General features: G+C 42.1%; 1 protein-coding gene across 6 annotated transcripts in view; it reads left to right on the plus strand.

Moving 5' to 3' along the window:
• Window positions 1–22,403, plus strand: part of DNAJC5 (DnaJ heat shock protein family (Hsp40) member C5) — a 67,253-nt gene extending 44,850 nt beyond the window's left edge. The window contains exons 2-7 of one of the 6 annotated variants that reach the window (XR_013158243.1): window positions 9,422–9,554; window positions 17,451–17,568; window positions 18,442–18,655; window positions 19,337–19,508; window positions 19,599–19,671; window positions 19,979–22,403. Coding sequence is in view for 5 of the 6 variants with exons in the window: in XM_077117568.1 (XP_076973683.1) it covers window positions 17,462–17,568; window positions 18,442–18,655; window positions 19,337–19,508; window positions 19,979–20,082 (597 nt within the window). In the remaining variant the exon portion in view is untranslated. Of the gene's footprint in view, window positions 1–9,421; window positions 9,555–13,383; window positions 13,458–17,450; window positions 17,569–18,441; window positions 18,656–19,336; window positions 19,509–19,598; window positions 19,672–19,978 lie in introns of all 6 variants that reach the window. The other 5 variants (XM_077117568.1, XM_077117562.1, XM_077117570.1 and 2 more) reach the window with 5 other exon arrangements.
• Window positions 22,404–22,865: the final 462 nt, after the last annotated feature.

Consider the following 22,865-nt stretch of genomic DNA (forward strand, 5'->3'; position numbering starts at 1 on the left):
CATCCATGTTGTTACATGCTTCATAACTTTATTCTGTCTTACAGCTGCATAATATTCCATCATATGTATATGCCAGTTTGTTTAGCCACTCGTCCCGTTGATGGACATTTTGGCTGTGTCCATCTCTTGGTAAATAATGCTGCTATAAACATTGGTGTGCAAGTGTCCGTTTGTGTCCTTGCTCTCATGTCTTTTGAGTAGAGACAGCATATAGATGGGTCTTGTTTTTAAATCCATTCTGCCGGTCTATGTCTTTTGATTGGGGAGTTCAATCCGTTAACATTTAGTGTTATTACTGCACGGGTAGTACTTTCTTCTACCATTTTGCCTTTTGGATTTTATCTGTCATATCTAATTTTCCTTCTTGTTTACCTTTACTCATAGTCTTCCTTTCTACACTCTTCTCCACACCTCTCTTTTCTGTATTTTCGTATCTGTCTCTAGTGCTCCCTGTAGTATTTCTTGCAGACCTGGTCTCTTGGTCACAAATTCTCTCAGTGATTTTTTGTCTGAAAATGTTTTAATTTTCTCCCTCATTTCTGAAGGACAGTTTTGCTGGATATAGAATTCTTGGTTGACAGGTTTTCTCTTTGAATGATTTAAATATATCATCCCACTGTCTTCTCACCTCCCTGGTTTCTGCTGAGAAATCTACTCATAGTCTTACCGGGCTCCCCTTGTATGTGATAGATTGCTTTTCTCTTGCTGCTTTCAAGATCCTCTCTTTCTCTTTGACCTCTGACATTCTGATTATTAAATGTCTTGGAGTATGTCTATTTGGATCTATTCTCTTTGGGGTACGCTGTACTTCTTGGATCCGTAATTTTAAGTCTTTCATAAGAGTTGGGAAATTTTCAGTGATAATTTCCTCCATTAGTTTTTCTCCTCCTTTTCCCTTCTCTTCTCCTTCCGGGACACCCACAACACGTATATTTGTGCGCTTCATGTTGTCTTTCAGTTCCTTGAATCCCTGCTCATGTTTTTCCATTTTTTCCCCTGTATTTTCTTTTTCTTGCCAGATTTCAGATGTTCCATCCTCCAGTTCAGAAATCCTGTGTTCTTTCTCTTGAAATCCACCATTGTAGGTTTCCATTGTTTTTTTCATCTCTTCTACCGTGCCTTTCATTCCCATAACTTCTGTGATTTTTTTCAAACTTTCAGTTTCTTCTTTTTGTTCATTCCTTGCCTTCTTTATATCCTCCCTCAATTCATTGATTTGGTTTTTGATGAGGTTTTCCATGTCTGTTCGTATATTCTGAATTAAATGTTTCAGCTCCTGTATGTCATTTGAATTGTTGGTTTGTTCCTCTGACTGGGCCATATCTTCAATTTTCCTAGTGTGAGTTGTTATTTTTTGCTGGCATCTAGGCATTTAATTACCTTAATTAGTTTATTCTGGAGATTGCTTTCACTTCTTTTATCTAGGGTTTTCTTGCTGGATGAATTTGTTGTCTATCTGTTCTTTGACATTCTGTTCAGCTTTATCTGGACCTCTAGCTTAAGTTTTGTTTAACAGAGGAGAATGTTTCAGTTCTTGTTTTCTTTTTTCTTGCCCTACTTGTATGGTGCCTTTTCCCCCCACACTTAGGAGGATCTACTTAGATACTATAGACCCCAGCCGGATTTTCCCAGACCAAAATGACCTCCTAGCAGGAGGAAAGAGTCACCTGCGTCAGTTTTCCCTGAGGGTGAGACCCAGCAGATTGAAAGACTATCCTGTGAAGTGCCTGGACTCTGTTTTTCCTATCCTGCCCAGTATGTGGTGCTTTTCTGCCTGCAGGTCCCACCAGCATAAGATGATGCGGTACCTTTAACTTTTGCTGGGGGCGTGATGGAGACCAAGGAGAGGTTGTAGGCTGGTTTTAATGGCTTTGAATTACCAAGCCCTGATGTCTGAATTCCTTGAGAGAGGGTTTCCACCTGAGTTGGGCTTCAGCCCACCCCTGGGGAAGGCAAGGCTCCAGACAAGCCCTCAGAGGAGTTTGTTTCTACCTATGCCTGGGGCAGTTGCAGCCTGAGTAGCCCTGCTGCTGTATCCAAAACCAGTCAAGCCTTTGTAGAAACACAGCCACAAAAACCTGTGTTTCCTTCTTTTTTTTTTTTTTTTTTCCTTTTTCCATCAGCCCTGCCCCCTTGGGGCCGGGGCAAAAATGAGCAACCTCCACTTTGACTAGGTTCACCTGAGCTAGGGGCCTATTTTTAGTAGTCAGAATTTGTTAATTAATTCCACAGTTGGCATTTGGTTGGGCTCAGCCCCTGCTGCTGGTAAAGTCTCTTTCCTTTCCCCTCTGGGAAGCAGCCTGTGAGGGAGGGGCGCCAGCCTCCATGGCTTGGGGAATTCATGGTTCTGGGGGGGCTCGCAGCCGGTCCAGCTGGTCCGGATTGGGGTACGCTGTGTGTCCAGTCACTGATATGGCCCCAGGAGCTGTTTTGTACTGTATCTGGTTATTTAGTAATTGTTCTGGAGGACGAACTAAAATGCGCACATTGTTAAACCGCCATCTTGGCCTGGAAGTGAAAATATAAATTTTGTACCTAACAAACATCTCTTCCTTTGGTCTCACATAAAAGTTGAAGTTTTAAACTACAATCAATATCATCCATTACCCTGTATTCTGATGTACCTTAGTCCTAACCAGGTACATTTCATTCATGTCTTTAATTGCAATAAGGTCTCTTTTTCAGCTTCTTCAACGGTTGCTGTTTGGAGCAATGCTAACTTTCAGAGCTGTGCAGTGCTTGCTCTGAGTCCCAGGTGTCACACAGATTCCCAAAGTTCCAGAGAACTACCAGGTTATACACAAAGAACTCAACATCTCAGAACTTAGAAATAACACTTAAAACTCAGGAATAGCTGTGACTGCTTTAAGAGTTTATAATCTAGGAACCTTTACAATAAGCCTTATTGAACATTCTGTACTCCTTAATCTTTGATTGCCCAACCCCTTCCCACATTCTATCCCCCCCTTTTTTTTTTTCGGTGAGAAAGTGCCAAATCCAGCAGTACCACATCAAGACAGAGGCAGCCCTTCCTGTGCCCGGTCCCCATTCCCAACTGGCTTATCCTCTTGTTACCAGCCTGGGACCCAGCAGGTTGGCAAAGCAGGCAAGGATACCCTGGAATTAAAGGCTGGAGAATTAGGCTCTCATACTCATCTGTCTCTAGGTGCTGTGTGATCACACAAATATTCCACCTCTTCAGACCTCAGATTCCTCATCTGAAAAGAAGTCTGGGATACTGTGTTTGAAGTTCCATACTCATACTACCAAAAAGTGCCTCTCTGCTGCCAGAACAAGGACAGCTCAAGGCTTTTGTCCATGTGCCTTGCTTATGTACAACTCCCAAACTCCTTATTATGAATAATAGAGTAAGCATTTCTAAGGGACTGAGGCAGACACTTCACCACCACCACTAAATGTGAGTGGTATACACTGAGCAGAAGTACAATCACACTGCAGGGAAGCCAGAGCAATCTCCCATTGGTTGGGAGATCTGGGAAAGCCTCATTTCTCCTTTAATAGAGAGCTTAGATGGTTTGCATATTCATTCAGCCATCTTTCTTGATTCTAAACTCTGTCCTCTATCCCCTTTTAACCCATGCTCTTGAGTTCAGTTCTCAACGTTTGCTCATTATAGTTAGTTTATATTAGTAAGGCACACACTTACTTTAAGTCAGACTGAGTCACCCAGGGCATTAGGCTTGGAAACAAGCTAGAAGTCATGTCCAGCCTCCTTGTTTTGTGAGCTTGGCTCCCCATCCACTGCTGTCTTGGAAAGATCAGAAGCCTCTTTTTAGGGATACTCTAGGGGATTTCACCAAAAGTATTTCCTTGACAGGCTGCTTATGTGTCTTTTCACTATATTTAAACTATAGAAAAGATAATCTCACTATTTACAACTTTAGACAGAGTGCGTTTTTCTGTTGCTTATTTATTGCACACTAAGTTCTATGCATTTAGCCGTTGTCTTATTTCAGTGGGAGTTCAGCGGACATCTTGGTGCACTAGCTCCCTTAATTTAAAAACAGACTGTGGAAGATGGCGGCTTAACAACGTGCACGTTTAGTTCGTCCTCCAGAACAACTACTAAATAACCAGAAACAGTACAGAACAGCTCCTGGGGCCACATCAGTGACCAGACACACAGCGTACACCAGTCTGGACCAGCTGGACTGGCTGCGAGCACCCCCCAGAACCGTGAGTTCCCAAGCTGCTGTGGCGGCTAGCGCCCCTCCCCCACAGACCGCTTCCCAGAGGGGAAAGGAAAGGACTTTACCAGCAGCAGGGACTGGGCACAATCAAACGCCAATTGTGGAACTAATTAACAAATTCTGACTACTAAAAATAGGCCCCCAGCTTAGGTGAACCTGATCAAAGCGGAGGTTGCTCATTTTTGCCCCGGCACCAAGGGGACAGGACTGACAGAAAAAGGGGGGAAAAAAGAAGGAAACAGACATTTTTGTGGCTGTGTATCTACAAGGGCTAAACTGCCTCTGGATACAGCGGCAGGCCTTTTCAGGCTGCAACTACCCCAGGCATAGGCAGAAGTGAGCTCTTTTGGGGGCTTGTCTGGAGCCTGTGCCTTCCCCAGAGGAGGGGTGAAGCCTAACTCAGGTGGAATCCCTCCATCAAGGAATTCAGACCCCAGGGCTTGGTAATTTGAAGCCATTAAAACCAGCCTACAACCTCTCCTCTGTCTCCACTACACCCCCAGCAGGGAGAGTCTGCCAAAGTTAAAGGCACCACATCATCCTATGCTGGTGGGACCTGCAGTCAGACAAGCGCCACACACAGGGCAGGATAAGAAAAACAGAGTGCAGAGACTTCACAGGAAAGTCTTTCACCTGCTGGGTCTCACCCTCAGGGAAAACTGACACAGGTGACTCTTTGCTCCTGATAGAGGCCAGTTTGGTCTGGGAAAATCTGGTTGGGGTGTATAATATTTAAGTAGACCCTCCTAAGTGTGTGTGGGGGAAAGGCACCACACAAGCAGGGCAAGAAACAAGAAAACAAGAACTGAAAAATTCTCCTCTGTTAAACAAAACTTAAGTTAGAGGTCCAGATAAAGCTGAACAGAATGTCAAAGAACAGATAGACAACAAATTCATCCAGCAAGAAAACCCTAGATAAAAGAAGTGAAAGCAATCTCCAGAATAAACTAATTAAGGTAATTAAATGCCTAGACTCCAGCAAAAAATAACGAATCACACTAGGAAAATTAAAGATATGGCCCAGTCCAAGGAACAAACCAACAATTCAAATGACATACAGGCGCTGAAACATTTAATTCAGAATGTACGAACAGACATGGAAAACCTCATCAAAAACCAAATCAATGAATTGAGGGAGGATATAAAGAAGGCAAGGAAAGAACAAAAAGAAGAAGCTGAAAGTCTGAAAAAACAAATCACAGAACTTATGGGAATGAAAAACACAGTAGAAGAGATGAAAAAAACAATGGAAACCTACAATGGTAGATTTCGAGATACAGAACATAGGATTTCTAAACTGGAGGACGGAACATCTGAAATCCGACAAGAAACAGAAACTATAGGAAAAGAAATGGAAAAATATGAGCAGGGACTCAGGGAATTGAAAGACAATATGAAGCACATGAATATACGTGTTGCGGGTGTCTTAGAAGAGAAGGGAAAAGGAGGAGAAAAACTAATGGAGGAAATTATCACTGAAAATTTCCCAACTCTTATGAAAGACTTAAAATTACAGATCCAAGAAATACAGCGTACCCCAAAGAGAATAGATCCGAATAGACATACTCCAAGACATTTAATAATCAGAATGTCAGAGGTCAAAGAGAAAGAGAGGATCTTGAAAGCAGCAAGAGAAAAGCAATCCATCACATACAAGGGAAGCCTGATAAGACTATGCGCAGATCTCTCAGCAGAAACCATGGTGGCGAGGAGACAATGGGATAATATATTTAAATTATTAAAAGAGAAAAACTACCAACCAAGAATTCTATATCCAGCAAAATTGTCCTTCAAAAATGAGGGAGAAATTAAAACATTTTCAGACAAAAAATCACTGAGAGAATTTGTGACCAAGAGACCAGCTCTGCAAGAAATACTAAAGGGAACACTAGAGACAGATATGAAGACAGAAGCGAGAGGTGTGGAGAAGAGTGTAGAAAGGAAGACTATGAGTAAAGGTAAAAAGAAGGAAAATTAGATATGACATATAAAATCCAGAAGGCAAAATAGTAGAAGAAAGTACTACCCATGCAGTAGTAACACTGAATGTTAATGGATTAAACTCTCCAATCAAAAGACATAGTCTGGCAGAATGGATTAAAGAACAGGACCCATCTCTATGCTGTCTCTACTCAAAGGACACGAGGCCAAGGACACAAATGGACATTTACACACCAATGTTTATAGCAGCATTATTAACAATTGCCCAGAGATGGAAACAGCCAAATGTCCATCAACAGAGAGTTGACTAAACAAACTGTGACATTTATATAAGATGGAATATTATGCAGCTGTAAGACAGAATAAAGTTATGAAGTATGTAACAACATGAATGGACTGTAAGGACATTATGCTGAGTGTGATTAGCCAGAAACAAAAGGACAAATACTGTATAGTCTCACTGATATGAACTGACATTAGTGAATAAACTTGGAATATTTCCTTGGTAACAGAGACCATCAGGAGATAGAAATAGGGTAAGATATTGGGTAATTGGAGCTGAAGGGATACAGATTGTGCAACAGGACTGAATATAAAAACTCAGAAATGGACAGCACAATACTACCTAACTGTAATGTAATTATGTTAAAACACTGAATGAAGGTGCATGTGAGAATGATAGAGGGAGGAGGGTTGGGGACATAAATGAAATCAGAAAAAAAGATAGATGGTAAAGATCAAGATGGTATGATCTAGGAATGCCTAGAGTGTATAATGATAGTGAAATGTACAATGTGCAAATTTTAAAAATGTTTTTGCATGTGGAAGAACAAAGGAATGTCATTATTGCAGGGTGCTGAAAATAGATGATAATTAATACTTTAAAATGTCACCTTATGTGTGAGACTGAAGCAAAAAATGTTTGTTACAAAATTTATATTTTGACTAGAGCATTTCCTAATATAACTCGTGTAGATAGTTTGATTGAATGTCATAAGTACTTGGAATCTCAGGTAGGACATGAGATTTTGTTGATTTGTCCAGAGTGATGCCCCAATGAATCCCAGAGTGATTTGATCAGTGACTGGAAAAGTATTTGCAAGCCCCCTCCGGGGAATGGTGAGAGTGGGGAGAAATTCAACTTCCCCAAGTAGAATTCTTGATATTCTCACAAGCAGTGTGGACAACTAAAGCTATAGGCTGAGCCCCCAGTCTTGGGGTTTGTTCATATGAAACTTAACCCCACAAAGGTTAGGTCAAGTCTACTTAAAATTTAGACCTAAGTGTCACCCCCAAGAGAGCCTCTTCTGTTGCTCAGATGTGGCCTCTCCCTCCAGCCAACATGACGAGCAGTCTTACCACCCTCCCTCTCTCTGCGTGGGACATGACTCCCAAGGGTGTAGACCTTCTTGGCAACGTGGGACAGAGATCCTGGAATGAGCTGAGACTCAGCATCAAGGGACTGAGAAAAACCCTAGAATGAGCTGAAAATTAACATCACGGGATTGAGATAACCTTCTGGACCAAAGGGGGAATTGTGAAATGAGATTTAAGTGTCAATGGCTGAATCTGAGCTATAGGTTTTTTTTGTTTGTTTGTTTTCTTATATATTTTTGTACTTTTTATTTTTATTTTTGTTTTCTCTCTGTGTTATCATTTTATTTCTTTTTCTGTTGTCTTGCTATTTCTTTCTCTAAATCGATGCATATGTACTGAGAAATGATGACCATACACCTATGTGATGATATTAAGAATTACTGATTGCATATGTAGAATGGAATGATTTCTAAATCTTGTGTTAGTTAATTTTTTTTAATTAATAAAAAAAGAAAAAGTGTCAATGGCTGAGAGATTCCAAACAGAGTTGAGAGGTTATCCTGGAGGTTATTCTTATGCATTAAGTAGATATCACCTTGTTGTTCAAGAGGTAGCGGAGAGGCTGGAGGGAACTGCCTGAAAATGTCGAGCTATGTCCAGTAGCCATGTTTCTTGATGATGATTGAACAATGATATAGCTTTCACAGTGAGACTCTGTGAATGTGAAAACCTTGTGTCTGATGCTCCTTTTAGCTACTATATCAACAGAAGAGTAGAACATATGGAATAAAAATAAATAATAGGGGGAACAAATGTTAAAATAAATTTAGTTTGAAATGGTAGTGGTAAAGAAAGCGAGGGGTAAGGGGTATGGTATGTATAATCTTTTTTTTCTCTGTTATTGTTTTATATCTTTTTCTGTTGCCTTTTTATTTCTTTTTCTAAATTGATGCAAATGTTCTAAGAAATGATGAATATGCAACTATGTGATGATATTAAGAATTACTGATTGTATATGTAGAATGGAATGATATCTTAATGTTTTGTTTGTTAATTTTTTTTAATTAATAAAAAAAGTTAAAAAAAAATATCAGACTGTGACTTCTGGTCTTGATCCTGTTGCTAATTGTTAGTGTAACTTGTGATAAATTACTTTGCACCTCTGGGCCTCTGTCTCATCTTCCATGAGTTGAGAGAATGGGCTTGGGCATATCTAAAGTATCTTCTGCCTCTAACATTTTGTTATTCTTAGTTGTTTAGATCTTGCCTTTGATGTTGGTAAACAATGTGCTATGTTTTCTCTGGTTGAAACTCACTTTGATGCTCTAAACTTTCTGTGCACCTTTGAATTGGCCCCATAATGTTCACTGAAGTTCATTGAAATTTTTATTGAGATCACAGAAGATTCACATACAGTTGTGGAAAATAATACAACTTGTATTATTGTGAGACCAAAGCGAAATGCTTTGCTCACTTTCCCCTGGTGGTAATATTTTATAAAAGCTATAGTTTAATCAGTATGTTGATATTGGTGCAATCCAACAATATTATTCTGATTTCCTCAGTTTTATATGTATTCCTTTATGTGTCTCATTTTGTGTATGTGTGTGTGTTTATATTAAGTTTTGTATGATTTTATCACCTGAGTGTGTTTGTGCATCTAGCATTATTGTCAAAATCCTGAGCAGTTCCAACACCAGCATGGTCCCTGTGATGGTTGGGTTTTGCTACCAACTTGGTCAAGTGTGATGTCCGATTATCTTGTCAGGCAAGCACTGGCCTGACCATTGTTGCACGGGTATTTGTGGCTGATTGATAAACTGAAGGGCTGGATTATTAAATCGTCAGTCGGTTGATTGCATCTGTGGCTGATTACATCTGTGATCAACTAAGGTGTGTCTTAAGGTGTGCCTCCCACAATGAGATAATCCAATCTATTGAATAATTTTAAGGAAGAAGAGAGACTCTTTCATTGCTTCTTCAGCCAGCGAGCCTCGCTTGTGGAGTTCTTCCAGACCCTTCATCGGAGCCGCCAGCTTCACAGCTTGCCCTGCGGATTTTGGAGTCTTGCATTTCCACAGTTGTGTGAGACACCTTTATTCATCTCATATTTACAGATCTCTCCCATTGGTTCTGTATCTGTAGAGAACCCTAACACAGTCCTTATGTTGCCCTTGTATAGCCCCCCTCCCCCTCCTGTCCTCTGGCATCCACTAAATCTGTCTTCCATTTCTGAAAATTTATCATTTCAAAACTCTTATGTGATAGAATTGTGAAATTATGTAACCTTGTGGGATTGGCTTTTTTCCTCTGCATAATTCTGTGGAGATTTGTTCAAGTTTTTGCCAAGTATCATAATTCATTCCTTTTTATGGCTGAGCAATATTCTTTGGTTTTTATATACTACGGTTGGGTTTCCCATTCGTTTGTTGAAGGACGTCTGGGCTAATTCCATTTGGCGACTGTTACAAATGAAGCTATTATGAGCATTTGTGCACATGTCTTTGTGTCAGCATAGGTTTTGTGTGAATGTGTGGCTCATGTAGTAGGTAAAGGTCAAGTCATTTTCTAATGTTTCATTGTTGAAGAAATTATTCTTTCTCACACCTAAATAAGTCTTGGTACCGTTTTCAAAAACTAATTGACTTTAGATCTGTGGATTTATTTCTGGGCTCTCAATTCTCTGCATTGGTCTGTGTGTCTATCTTAATGCCAGGGCTGCATTGTTTTGGTGATTGTAGCTTTGTAGTAAATTTTGAAATTGGGAAATGTGAGTCATCCAGTGTTCTAGTTTGCTAGCTGCCGGAATGTAACACACCAGAGATGGATTGGCTTCTAATAAAAGGGGATTTATTTCATTAGTACTTCAGAGAAAAGGAGCTAACTTTCAACTGAGGTTCTTTCTTACGTGGAAAGGCACAGAGTGATCTCTGCTGGCCTCCTCTCCATGCCTCTGGGTTCCAACAACTTTCCCTGGGGTGATTTCTTTCTGCATCTCCAAAGGCCTCGGCTGAGCTGTAAGTGCTAAGATGAGATATACTGAGCTGCTTGGGCTGTGCTACGTTGAGTCTCTCATTTAAGCGCCAGCCAATTAAATCAAACATCATTCATTGCAGCAGGCATGCCTCAGACTGCAGATGTAATGAGCAACAGATGAGGTTTACACGCCGTTGGCTCATGTCCACAGTGACAGAACTAGGCCAAGTTGACACCTGAACCTAACTACCACATCCAGCTTCCCTCTTCTTTCTCAAGATTCCTTTGATTATTTTGTGTTCCCTCAATTTCCATGTGAATTTTAGCATCAACTTATCCATTTCTGAATTTAATTACTTTCAACAGTATTTTGCATTTTTACTCTTCAAATCTTAAAACTCCTTGGTTAAATTTATTCATTAGTATTCTTTTTTAATGCTGAGTTGATTTTTTTTTTAATTTCATTTTTGGAGTGTTAGTTGCTAGTACATAGAAGAAATACAGCTCATTTTTATGTTTATCTTATGTCTTGCAACTTTGGTGACTTTCTTAGCTCTAATTTTTTTTTTTTTTTTTTTTTGCATGGGCAGGCATTGGGAATTAAACCTGGGTCTCCAGCATGGCAGGCAAGAATTCTGCCTCCTGAGCCACCATGACCCACACTCTGATAGATTTCTTATGGATTCTTTTGGGTTTTCTATGTATGAGATTATGTCAACTGACTATACAGATAGTTTGTTTCTTGCTTTACATTTCGAATACCTTTTATTTCTTTTCCTTGCCTAATTGCACTAGCTAGACTTTCCACTACAGTGTTGACCAGAAGTGATGCAAGCAGACAACCTTGCATGGTATCTGAAATTAGAGGAAGCTTTCAGTCTTCTGCCATCAAGTAGGATGTCAGTTGTGGGTTTTTCGTTGATACTCATTATCAGGTTGAGGAAGATCCCTTGTAAGCCTCATTTGCTGAGTGTTTTTATCATGAAAGGGTGTTCAGTTCTTTTCAGATGCTTCTTGTGCATTGGTTGAGAGGATCTCTTTTTTTTATTATGTTGATTGATTTTTATATATTGAACCACTCTTCATTCCTCTTTTTGCCTATGCTTGGGTCATACTTATTTCTTTTCATACCTTCTAAATTTCTGTTGAAAACTGGACATTTAAAACATAATGTGACATCTCTGGAAATCAGATTTCCCCCCTTTCCCAGGTTTTTTTTTTTAATTAATGTTTTTTATTAATACGAATCCAGTTCACACTAAATCCTTCAAATGTAAATTCCCATACTCCAACTTTATCATCTGTTCCTTCTGATAGAGGATTGTGTTTTTTGAAAAGCAAGATGTTAATTTAGAAATAAAAGTTATACTGATATCTCTTTACAGTGAGAACCTGCATGCTCATTTTTACTTTTAGTCCATTTATGTTAAAATTAATATTTTTAAATGTTCCCATAAAAAGAAATGTACAGAAAGTTCTAATTTGATGCTAATGATGCCAGAAACATTTTTTCCCTATAAATATTTTATGAGGGTATATCAGTGGCAGTTATTTTCTTTCTTTCCTTTTTTTAAAAATATTTTTATCGTAAACCTTAACAAACATTCTTGACATATAAACATACTATACATAGTGTACAGTCAGTGGCTCACAATATCATCACATAGTTTGTGTATTCATCACCATGATCATTTTTTTGAACATTTGTATCTCTAGCAAAAGAAATAAAAAAGACAAAAATAAAAACTCATGCATACCATACTCCTTACCCCTCCATCTCATTGACCACTAGTATTTCAAACTGCTCAATTCATTTTAATCTTTGTTCCCCCTATTATTTGTTTTTTTTTATCCATATTTTGTAGTCATCTGTCCATACTCTAGATAAAAGGGGCATCAGATACAAGGCTTTCACAATCTCACAGTCACATTGTAAATGCTATATCATTATACAGTCATCTTCAAGAAACATGGCTACTGGAACACAGCTCAACAGTTTCAGGTACTTCCAGCCACTCCAGTACACCATCATCTAAAAAGAATATCTATATAATGCGTAAGAATAACTAACCTCCAGAGTAACCTCTGGACTCTGTTTGAAATCTCTCAGCCACTGACATGTTATTTTGTGTAATTTCTCTCCTCCCTCTTTTGGTCGAAAAGGTTTTCTCAATCCCTTGATGCCAAGTTCCAGGGTCTGTTTTCGCTGCTTGTTGTATGTTTAGTGACTTTTCTGAATTAATATTGTAAAGCCTATAGGTTTTGTCATTATGTCCAGCTACTATTTCAACAGAGATTTCATTAAACCCTGGGAGTCGGGGTTTTTTTTTTCTTTTCTCTTTTCTTTTCATTTGCTTGTTTGTTTATTCTTAAGTGTTTGCATGGTTGCTGTAAACTTTTGATTAATTTCCAGAGTTTCAGTAAAGTTTATTCTGGCAGATTTTGTTAGTTTATTCATTGTTTTTGTAGAGTTACAGGCTTCTGACATTCACTCTTCTGCCATTTTTGCTGACATAGCCTCCCCCTCTCCCTCAGCCCTAAGGCAACCACTGATCTGCTTTCTGTCAGTGTAAATTAGTTTGCATTTTCTGAGTTTCAAATAAAGGGAATCATAAACCTTCTTTCCTATTTGGCTTCTTTCACCAGAATGCTTTTTTGAGGTTCATCTTGTTGTTTATCAGTAGTTTATTTCCTTTTATTGCTGGGCAGTGTTTCCTTGTTTGTATATACCATGTTTTGCTTTTCCATTTACCTATTGATGGACGTTTGGGCTGTTTCCTTATTTTGGCTATTAAGAATAATGCTTCTGTGAACATTTGTGTTTTAAATCTTTGTGTGGACCTACATTTTCATTTCTTGTACGTAAATGTTATATATACCAGTAGAGTTGCTGGTTCATATGTTGTGTATTCTTTACTGCTGAACTGATTTCCAACAGGGTTGTACCGTTTTGTATTTCCAACGAGTCTGGACAAACGAGTTGATGTTGTTTCACCTCCTTACCAACATTTGGTATGCCCTCTTTTTCTTTTTTTTATAACAATTCTAGTGGATGTGAAGTGGTATCTCAGTATGGTTTTATTTTGCATTTCCAAATGACTAATGATGTAAGTGTCTTTGTCATGTATGTATTGACCATTTTATATATGCATATACGTGTGCACATATATATGTATATATATGTCCAAATCTTTTACCATTAAAAAAATTTTTTTTTCCGAGTATTGGGATATAAGAGTTCTCTATGTATTCCGGATGTGAGTTTTGTGTCAGAAAATGTAATGCTGTTATTTCTTCCCATTCTGTGGCTTATTGTATGTATGGCTCTATCTAGAGTCTATTCTGTTCCATTGATGTATATGTCAGTTCTTTTGCCAATAACAAGCTGCCTTGATTGCTTTAATTTTATAATATGTCTTGAAATCAGGTGGAATAAGTCCTTCAACTTTATTTTCTTCAAGACATCATTCTGGTTATTCTAGGTCTGTTACATTTCCATTTAATATTTAAATCAGGGCAGGGCACAGTGGCTCAGCAGGCAGAGTTCTTGTCTGCCATGCTGGAGACCTGGGTTTGATTCCCTGTGCCTGCCCATGTAAAATAAAAATAAAAATGCCTGTGTGACAGCTCTTTAAAAAAAAAAAAAGGATTTAAATCAGTTGTCAGTTTGTACTAAAAAAAAAAAAAAAGCCTGCTGTGATTACAGTCAGGATTTTATAGACCAATTTGGGGGAGAATTGATGGCTTAACGATACAGAGCCTTCCAATCCATGAACTTGATATATCCATATTTTTAGGTCTTCTTTAATTTCTCCCAGCAATTTTGTGTAATTTTCAGTGTAGAGGTCTTGTATGTCTTCTTAATTTTATTTGTTAAGTATTTTATGGTTTGGTATGCTCTTTTAAATTAAATTTATCTATAAATAACAAAATTTTCCAATTGCTTGCTACTCTTAAAGACAATTGATTTTTTTCAGATAATAAATTTTTATCTTTTTGACCATGACAAAATAACTTTTTTTTCTAATAGTTGTTTAATTGAGTCCTCAGGATTTTCTGTGTAAACCATCAAGTCAGTTGTGAATAGAAGAAGTTTTGTTTTTTTTTTAATTTGGGAATTTTTTATTTAATTTAAAAAAATTAAGAACAAACAAAAATATTAACATATCATTCCATTCTACATATATAATCAGTAATTCTCGATATCATCACATAGTTGCATATTCATCATTTCTTAGAACATTTGCATCAATTCAGAAAAAGAAATGAAAAGACAACCAAAAAAGAAATAAAACCATAACAGAACAAAAAAAAGATTATACATACCATACCCCTTACCCTCGCTTTCATTTATCACTAGCATTTCAAACTAAATTTATTTTAACATTTGTTCCCCCATTCCTTATTTTTATTCCATATGTTCTACTCGTCTGTTGATATGGTAGATAAAAGGAGCATTAGACACAAGGTTTTCACAATCACACAGTCACATTGTGAAAGTTATATCATTATTCAGTCATCCTCAGGAAACATGGCTACTGGAACACAGCTTTACATTTTCAGGCAGTTCCCTCCAGCCTCTCCATTACATCTTGAATAACAAGATGATATGTACTTAATGCATAAGAATAACCTCCAGGACAACCTCTCGACTCTGTTTGGAATCTCTTAGCCATTGACATTTTGTCTCATTTCACTCTTCCCCCTTTTGGTCGAGCAGGTTTTCTCAATCCCTTGATGCTGAGTCTCAGCTCATTCGAATAGGAGAAGTTTTATGTGTTTCTTTCTAGCCTTTATGGTTTTAAAATTTTTTGTTTTCCTTATTGCTGTATGTAGAGCAGTATTGAATAAAAGTGTTAAGGACAGTTACCTTTCCCAGTCTTAAGAAAAACTTTCAGTATTTTAGCACTAAGCTTGATGTTAGTTTTAGTTTTTTCATAGATGCCCTCTAAGTCAGATTGAAGGAATTTGTTTTCTAGTCCTAATTTGCCGAGATTTTTTTTAAAATCATGTTTCTGTCTTGAATTTTGTCAGATGTTTTTAAATGAATCTACTGAGAAGGTCATTTGGTTTATTTTCTTTATTCTGTGTAATGAATAGCATTTATTTATTTTGAAATATTTATTCAGCCTTGTAATCCTGGAATAATTTCTACTTGACATGCTGTATATAACTTTTTGTATATATTTTAGATACAGTTCACTAATATTTTGCTAAGGATATTTACATCTGTATTCACGGGTTGTTTTTTATGTGTTTATTTGTCTTTGTGTGTATTTTTTTTTTTTGGTTATGTCTTTGTTGTGTTTTCGTGTCAGGGTTATGCTGGCCTCAGAAAACAAGTTGGGAGAGTGGGGCAACGGTGGCTCTGACACAATTCTCACCTGCCATGATGGAGACTAGAGTTCGATTGCTGGTGCCTGCCCATGTGAAAAATAAAAATAAACAAGTTGGGAAATGTGCCCTTTTGTTTTTAAAAGAGTTTGTCTAAGATTGATGTCATTTCTTCCTTAGAATGTTTTATAAAAGAACTATCTGGGCTTGAGAAGTTGTGTGTGGGAAAGTTTTAAAAATTACAAATTCAGTTTCCTTAATAAGTACAGGGCTATTCAGATTCTCTGTCTCATCTAGTGTTAGTTTGGATAATGTTGTATTTTTGAACATATTTGTCCATTTCATCTGACTTTTTCATTTGCAGGCATACAGTTCAGAATGCTCTCGTTGTATTTCTTACATCCGTAGGGGCTGTAGTGCCAGCCCCTCTGTCACTCCTGTCAGTGGGGATTTCTTTGCTTTCGGTTTCTTAGTCAGTGTGGCCTTGCTGTTCATCAGGTTTTTTGTTTTGTTTTGTTTTTTGTTTTTTTTTTACATGGGCAGGCACTGGAAATCGAACCTGGGTCTAGGCATGGTAGGCGAGAACTCTGCCACTGAGCCACCGTTGCCTGCCTGCCCCCTGTTCATCAATTTTAGTGTTCCTTTCAAAGACCCAACTTTTGCCTTTGTTAAATTTTTTGTTGATGGTCTGTTTTCTGTTTTGTCATTTCTGTTCTTTATTTTTCCTTCCATTTATTTTGGTTTTGCACTGCTTCATAAGGTTTTATTTTAAACCTCTCATCTTTCCTGATACAAGTATTTCGCCTTGTATGACTTGAGCCACATGCCACAAATTTGAGTGTGTTGTATTTCATTCAAAATATTTATTTCCCTTGTGATTTTTTTCTTTGGTTTTTATTTTATTTAGAAGTATGTTGTTAAATCGAGTTGAGGTTATTCTAGATATCTTACTCTCAGGTTTCTAATTTAATTATGTTATGGTCAGAGAAAAAAGAGTATCATTTAGATGCATTTAAAGGCGTTGAAACTTGTTCACTGTTCTGTGACCACCAGGTAGGCTAGAGTGGTTGAGGGTTCACATCATCAGTGCTTTTTCTGGCTTTTTTGTCTGTTCTGTTAATTTATGAGAGAAGAGTGTTAAAAATTACATAACTCTGTAGAAATTTGGGGGCAGATTTCTTAGAAATTGTCTTGAAATTCTTCCTTTAACTTTGTCAACTTCTGCATTTTTATCCATTCTGTCTCTACCTTTTTTAATTGGAGTTTTTCTTCCACTAATACTGAATTTAATTGCTGATATGATTAGATTTAGATCTACCAATTTATTGTTTCTTTTCTGTTTGTTTCCTCTGTGTTTTATACCCCCTTCTCTTCTGCCTTCTTTTGTATTGTTTAAATATCTTTTGAAGAACTTGTTTTAATTTTTCTTTTGGTTCTTGAGCTGTATGCAGTCATTTTGGGGATTGCGGCATTCCTACTCTTGTAGCACCTCCTGTGAAAGGGGGCCCTTGCCCTATCTGGGCCTGCCCCCGCCCTCCATGTACATTGTAAATCCCACAGGCACCACTTTAGTTTTTGCTTGAAAAATGGTCTTGTAGAGTGAAGTTCATTAACTCTGCACCTGGAATTTTGAACTGTGTTTTGATGTTTTATTTTACTTTTTTCTTGTAGATTAGTCTAACATGGCTGATCAGAGGCAGCGCTCACTCTCTACCTCCGGGGAATCACTGTACCATGTTCTCGGGCTGGACAAGAATGCAACCTCAGATGACATTAAAAAGTCCTATCGGTAAGACACAAGAGGACACACATGCCGCTCCGTTACCGAGACCCATTGCACACACCTTTTTCCTGGCATTCTGTTTAACAGGCAGTGATTCTGTTGCATATTTGTATTTGTAGTGTACTTTTTACGCTTAAAATTGTCACGTTCTCAATATTTTCTTTGCCCTTTATAGATGTTGCATACTGTCTAAATTAGGGTTGCCAGTTCCTTTAGGAAACAGGTCCAAACTTGTTTAGAGACAATACAGTTGTGGGTAGGCCATGATGGCTCAGCAGGCAGAGTTCTCGCCTGCCATGCCAGAGACCTGGGTTCGATTCCTGTGCCCTCACGGTTGCATGTGGTGCTTTGGGAGTTACTTGTTTTAAAACAATGATAACAGGTTGCATTCGTTCTGCCATGGCCTAAGGTAGGCCCTATTCAGTGACCCGTGGGACTCTGGCTTCAGGTGACCTCGTTTAAATCCAGACATTTCAAATAGTCCCCTTTTTGTGTTCCCAGAGTTGCATAATTACTGGACAAACATTAAAATGTCTTTACTTCATTCCTCAATGCCCATGGGCAGCTAGTCCGCTAGGACCCTGGGCTCAGCAGCAGGGCTGTCCTTTGTGAGAGGATACTGTCCTGCTGGGCCCAGCCTAACCCTCGGATGTCCAGGGATGCTGTTTACCCCAGTTGGGCTTCAGCTTCCTCCTTGGCTTGAATAATAAGGCTGTTGTGATTTCTTTTGACTCTCACATTCTGAGAGTCTGTGGAATTAAGTATGAGGAGCTGGGAAATGGTGATGGAAGACGGGGAAGTGGTGGACAGACACTTTGTCTGTAGCTGGGCATGAGACCTGGAGACCAAGGTTGAAATAGAACCGGTGCTGGTTTGTAGGAAACTTGCCTTGAAGTATCACCCTGACAAGAACCCTGACAACCCAGAGGCCGCGGACAAGTTCAAGGAGATCAACAATGCCCATGCCATCCTGACCGATGCCACCAAGAGGAACATCTACGACAAGTACGGCTCCCTGGGCCTCTACGTGGCTGAGCAGTTCGGGGAGGAGAATGTGAATACCTACTTTGTGCTCTCCAGCTGGTGGGCAAAGGTGAGTGGGCTGGAGTTGGGTGGGCGCTTGATGGGTGGCTCCCACACCCAACCCTCACGCACTACACCTTAAAGAGCCGCTGCGTCGACTCCCTTACCTGTGCCTCTGGAGAGGCAGGGTCTGCAGGGGTCAGACAGAGAGGGGGCCAGGAGAAGCTGTGTACAGGGTGGTCCCGCTGGCCAGGCTCCCACCCGTCTTCAAGAGTCTGTCCGGGTGGGTAGACTTTGTGTTCTTCCTGAAGACTTATTTGACACCTGCCTCACATCAGGAACTTTGACTTGGTTTTATTAACATTTCTTCATTTCTTTATTTATTCCAAGCATCTAGCATAAAGCTTGAATAGTGCCATGGTCCATGGTGGATGGGGGGAGCTTTCCTGGCTGCCTTGTTGGCTAGCCCTCCCACTATCTTCACAAGTTACTCCTCTTTGGGCATTTGGTCTCTTTCTGTCACTCGTTCTCCCCCTTACGGCCCTGCCCCTTCTCCCTGGTCTGAACATACCTAGCCTGAAGTACTCCAGCTGCTGAGGAAGCTGCAGGCTCACCATCACCAGGAGTATTGCCCGGGCATCCTGAGCTGGCATCTTTGCATCCCCGATGGTCTGGAGCTCTTGGCTTGCCCCTGCCTCTCCTGGGGTCCTGCTAAGCGAGCCTCTGCCTCTCTTGCTCCCCACCCCACCAGGCCCTCTTTGTGTTCTGTGGGCTCCTGACGTGCTGCTACTGTTGCTGCTGCCTGTGCTGCTGCTTCAACTGCTGCTGCGGGAAGTGCAAGCCCAAGCCCCCGGAGGGCGAGGAAACCGCCTTCTACGTGTCCCCAGAGGACTTGGAGGCCCAGCTGCAATCAGATGAGAGGGGTGAGTGTCTGTCCGAGGACCCCACCCGGCCTGTGTGCGTGGGCGGAGCCAGAACGGGCCCTGAACGCGACAACCTGTCTTGTCAAACAGGAGGGCACTGACTCTGTGCTGGGAGTGTTTGTGGTGCAGCTGGGACTGTTGAGGTGTGAACGTGGACATGGAGGTAAAAGCAGGCACAGGGAGCTGTCCCTACCCATTCTTGGGGTAGCTGTAGGCTGGAGGGGTCAACAAGAGGGGGGCTGGGGGCAGGCCGGTGGGGTGGGCACAGTGGGCAGAGGGCTGAGGGGCAGCGACTGAGGTGGATGAGGACTCTGTCTTGGGGTGGAGACATGCAGAGTGGCATCTCTGCCTCAGCCTGTATTCACGACATGTGTGGCCCCATGAAAGCTGCCGAGTGAGTGTGCTGCACGGAGGGCATGCGGGTGTGCCTGGCACCCCGTACCATGAGTGTGCCTCTGCTTGCTTTCCAGAGGCCACAGACACGCCTGTCGTGATCCAACCAGCCTCCGCCACAGAGACCACCCAGCTCACGGCCGACTCCCACCCCAGCTACCACACTGACGGGTTTAACTAACGCAGCCAGCGCTGCGACGGGAAGGATGTGTCGGCACCGGCCACTCCAACCTTAGAATCGCGGACTGTAGTTCTAGCGAGGGGGCAGCCACTCTGGCCACGAGGAGCGGCAGCTGCCCACCGTGAGGACCCTCTGCTGCCCCACCCCGCACCTGCCCTGCGCCACCCCTGGTCCGTGAAGTGCGGTAGCATGCAGTATCTCAAGCAGCTTAGCTGCGGTCTTCCTTCTCCTTTACTTGTGCTAGTAGCATGTACGGGTTCCGTTTAGCGTCTGTCTGTGTTGTGGTGTCCTGTGGCCTCCCGCACGGACCGGGGGCTGGAGCCTTCTGCCTCCTGAGCCCTGGATGGACTCGGCGCTGGGCCAGAGGCCACCTGGTGTCACGGCCTCAGTCTCCAGGCAGGGAGCCTGCGCCTGCCCCTGCTCCCTGCCGTGCTGCAGCCAGCACAGTGGGTCAGCTCGCCTTCCCCGGCCAGCCAAACCGTCACCGACAGGGCCTGAGAGTCTCCCCCGCAGAGGAAGAGGACTGGACTGTGCGGTCTCAACGCCCCCAGCCCCAGCATCCAGCGTCGTGACAGCCCTGGGCCACACACTGCCCCCTTCTCATGTGTTCCTGTCAGGTACAATTTGCACAGGATCTGTTCTCCGTTGTTTACTTCGACTTGTGGTTGAGCTTCTCCCAGGGGTAAATGTGCTGTGGAAAGTATAGGAAGGTGCCCTTTTGATATTGAAACCTACCCCTCTGTACAGTGTTCTCGCCATAGGTTTCCTTGTCACAGGTGCAGGCGGCTCCTCACCAGGTGTGTGCTGTGCTCCTTCCTGCAATTCCTGCCCTTTTCCTGGCCTCTGGAGGGCCCATGGGCAGCCCTAGGCTGGGGCCTGGGAGGGCAGGGCCACATTCCTACATCTCCCCTGCTCCCCTTCTCTGCGTTGCACTCCACATTCCTGCAAGTCTTCAAGTCCTTTTTGTAAGCCTTTTTGGGTCCTTTAGACCCACAAATGGTAGTACCAGCCCAAACTCATCTTAGATGGGCCGAGATTTCAGGGTTGCTGACAGGTGAGCCTCTTCCTAAGTCTCTGAAAAGAAAACCTCAGGGGTGACCTAACTTCGTGATGGGCTACTCCCCAGAATCCCTTTTCCATGCTTCCTTTCACCTTCTTTTGAGGCCATCTAGGTTCCTAGAGAAGGGGCCACTGCACCCCCCACCCCGACCCTTTGCCGGCTCAGGGAGACCCTGGGCCCTTTGAGACCAGATGCCAGCAGTCAGTTTGCAGACCCCTCCTCCATCCATATGCCTAGGGGGCTGCCAGATGTCAGCTTGGGAGACATGGCCTGTGGGTTCTAAACCATGCTCTCTACCCAGGGGCCACTGCCATGCCCCATGCTCGCTGGCCCTGGTGCTGCAGATGGAAGAGGCCTGAGGACAGCACACTTGACAGCAGTCGCTTCGTCATCAGTCTCAGGAGAGGGGGCATGGGGGGGATGTGGCGCGCTGCTCTCTGGACCGTATCCCGGAAGGCCCGTCCCAGAGCCCCGTCTTCCTGCATGCAGTCCCACTGCCCTTCCCACCCAGCCAGGGCCTGGACCAGGATTGGTTCACCTTGACCAGGAAGTGGCCAGAAGGCACAGTGACCTGAAGACAAACCTGAGTGTTGCTTAGGAAGGCAGTGCTGGGCCCAGTCTGGTGCTGGCATGGAGACCCCAGTGGTGCTGAGGGCAGAGCCACTTCCAGGGTGGCGATTCTGGGCAGGACCTTGGGCATCTCAGTGTCCCATTCTGCTGCTTTTGCTCATGAAGATGATCATGAAGGCATTCGGTGAGAGGGAGGTGTAGCTGTGGTCATGGAGACAATCTGTGAGCAGGCGGGTCGTGGAAGCCGAGAGAGGGGTGAGACAGTGGAGCAGTCTCATGCTGCTTGAAAAACAGCAGAAAACTCGCCGAGATACATGCTGTAATAAACTCTTGTAATTTTTCTGGAAACAACAAGTGAGTTGTTTTGACCAAGAATGGCCAAAAACCACATTCAAAACTTGGACCTGAGTTCCCCATGGGGTAGAATCCCTGCTGTTTTCAGTGCCGTGGGACCTGAGCTGTGGGTGGGGCTCTGGCCCAGCCCGGCCTGGTGAGAACTTTTAACCACTAGACGCTTGGTGGCCCTTTTCACATGGGTCAAGGTGAGTCACTTGCCAGGCTTGTTTTCGAGTTACAGAACGAGAGCTAGAAGAGGGTGGCGTGGGAAGAAGGTCTATGTCATCAGGCTGGGTGAGCCCAATGTCTTCTCTGTAGAATTTGTAAAAACTAAATAAATAAATGATGATGATGATGATGATGATCTTGCATCTCTCTTGTTGCCTGGGGCTGCCTGGCATCCTGGGACCCATCTGGGCCTCTGGGGGCAGGGTGGCCCAGGGGGGCAGGAGTATCCTGCAAACCTGAGCCCCAGCAGTTGTATTGCAAACAGCCAGTCCACTGAAACGCTGCCTTAGCCCACAGCCCCTTGGCTTGCTTCAGGGAGAACAGCAGTGAGGCCACTGCCGGTGTCTCCTGTGATACCCGGAGCAGCCAGTGCCAAAGCCCCGCAGTGGGCCCAGGCACGGGGTCTGCCCCTGGCCAAGGGGCTTGAGTTCTCGAGGCGACAGATGCCAGAAGCTGCAGGCTGTCCTGCACAGCTTCACTCAGAGACACCCATGGTCTTTGTGGTCTTTTTTTTTTCCTTGTCCTTCCCTTGGCTTTATGTTTAAATTGCTCTGGATACTACTGCTCAGTGCTTGTGAACCTTCCAGAC

This window comes from Tamandua tetradactyla, chromosome 1 (genome assembly GCF_023851605.1).
Source record: "Tamandua tetradactyla isolate mTamTet1 chromosome 1, mTamTet1.pri, whole genome shotgun sequence".
NCBI lineage: Eukaryota > Metazoa > Chordata > Mammalia > Pilosa > Myrmecophagidae > Tamandua > Tamandua tetradactyla.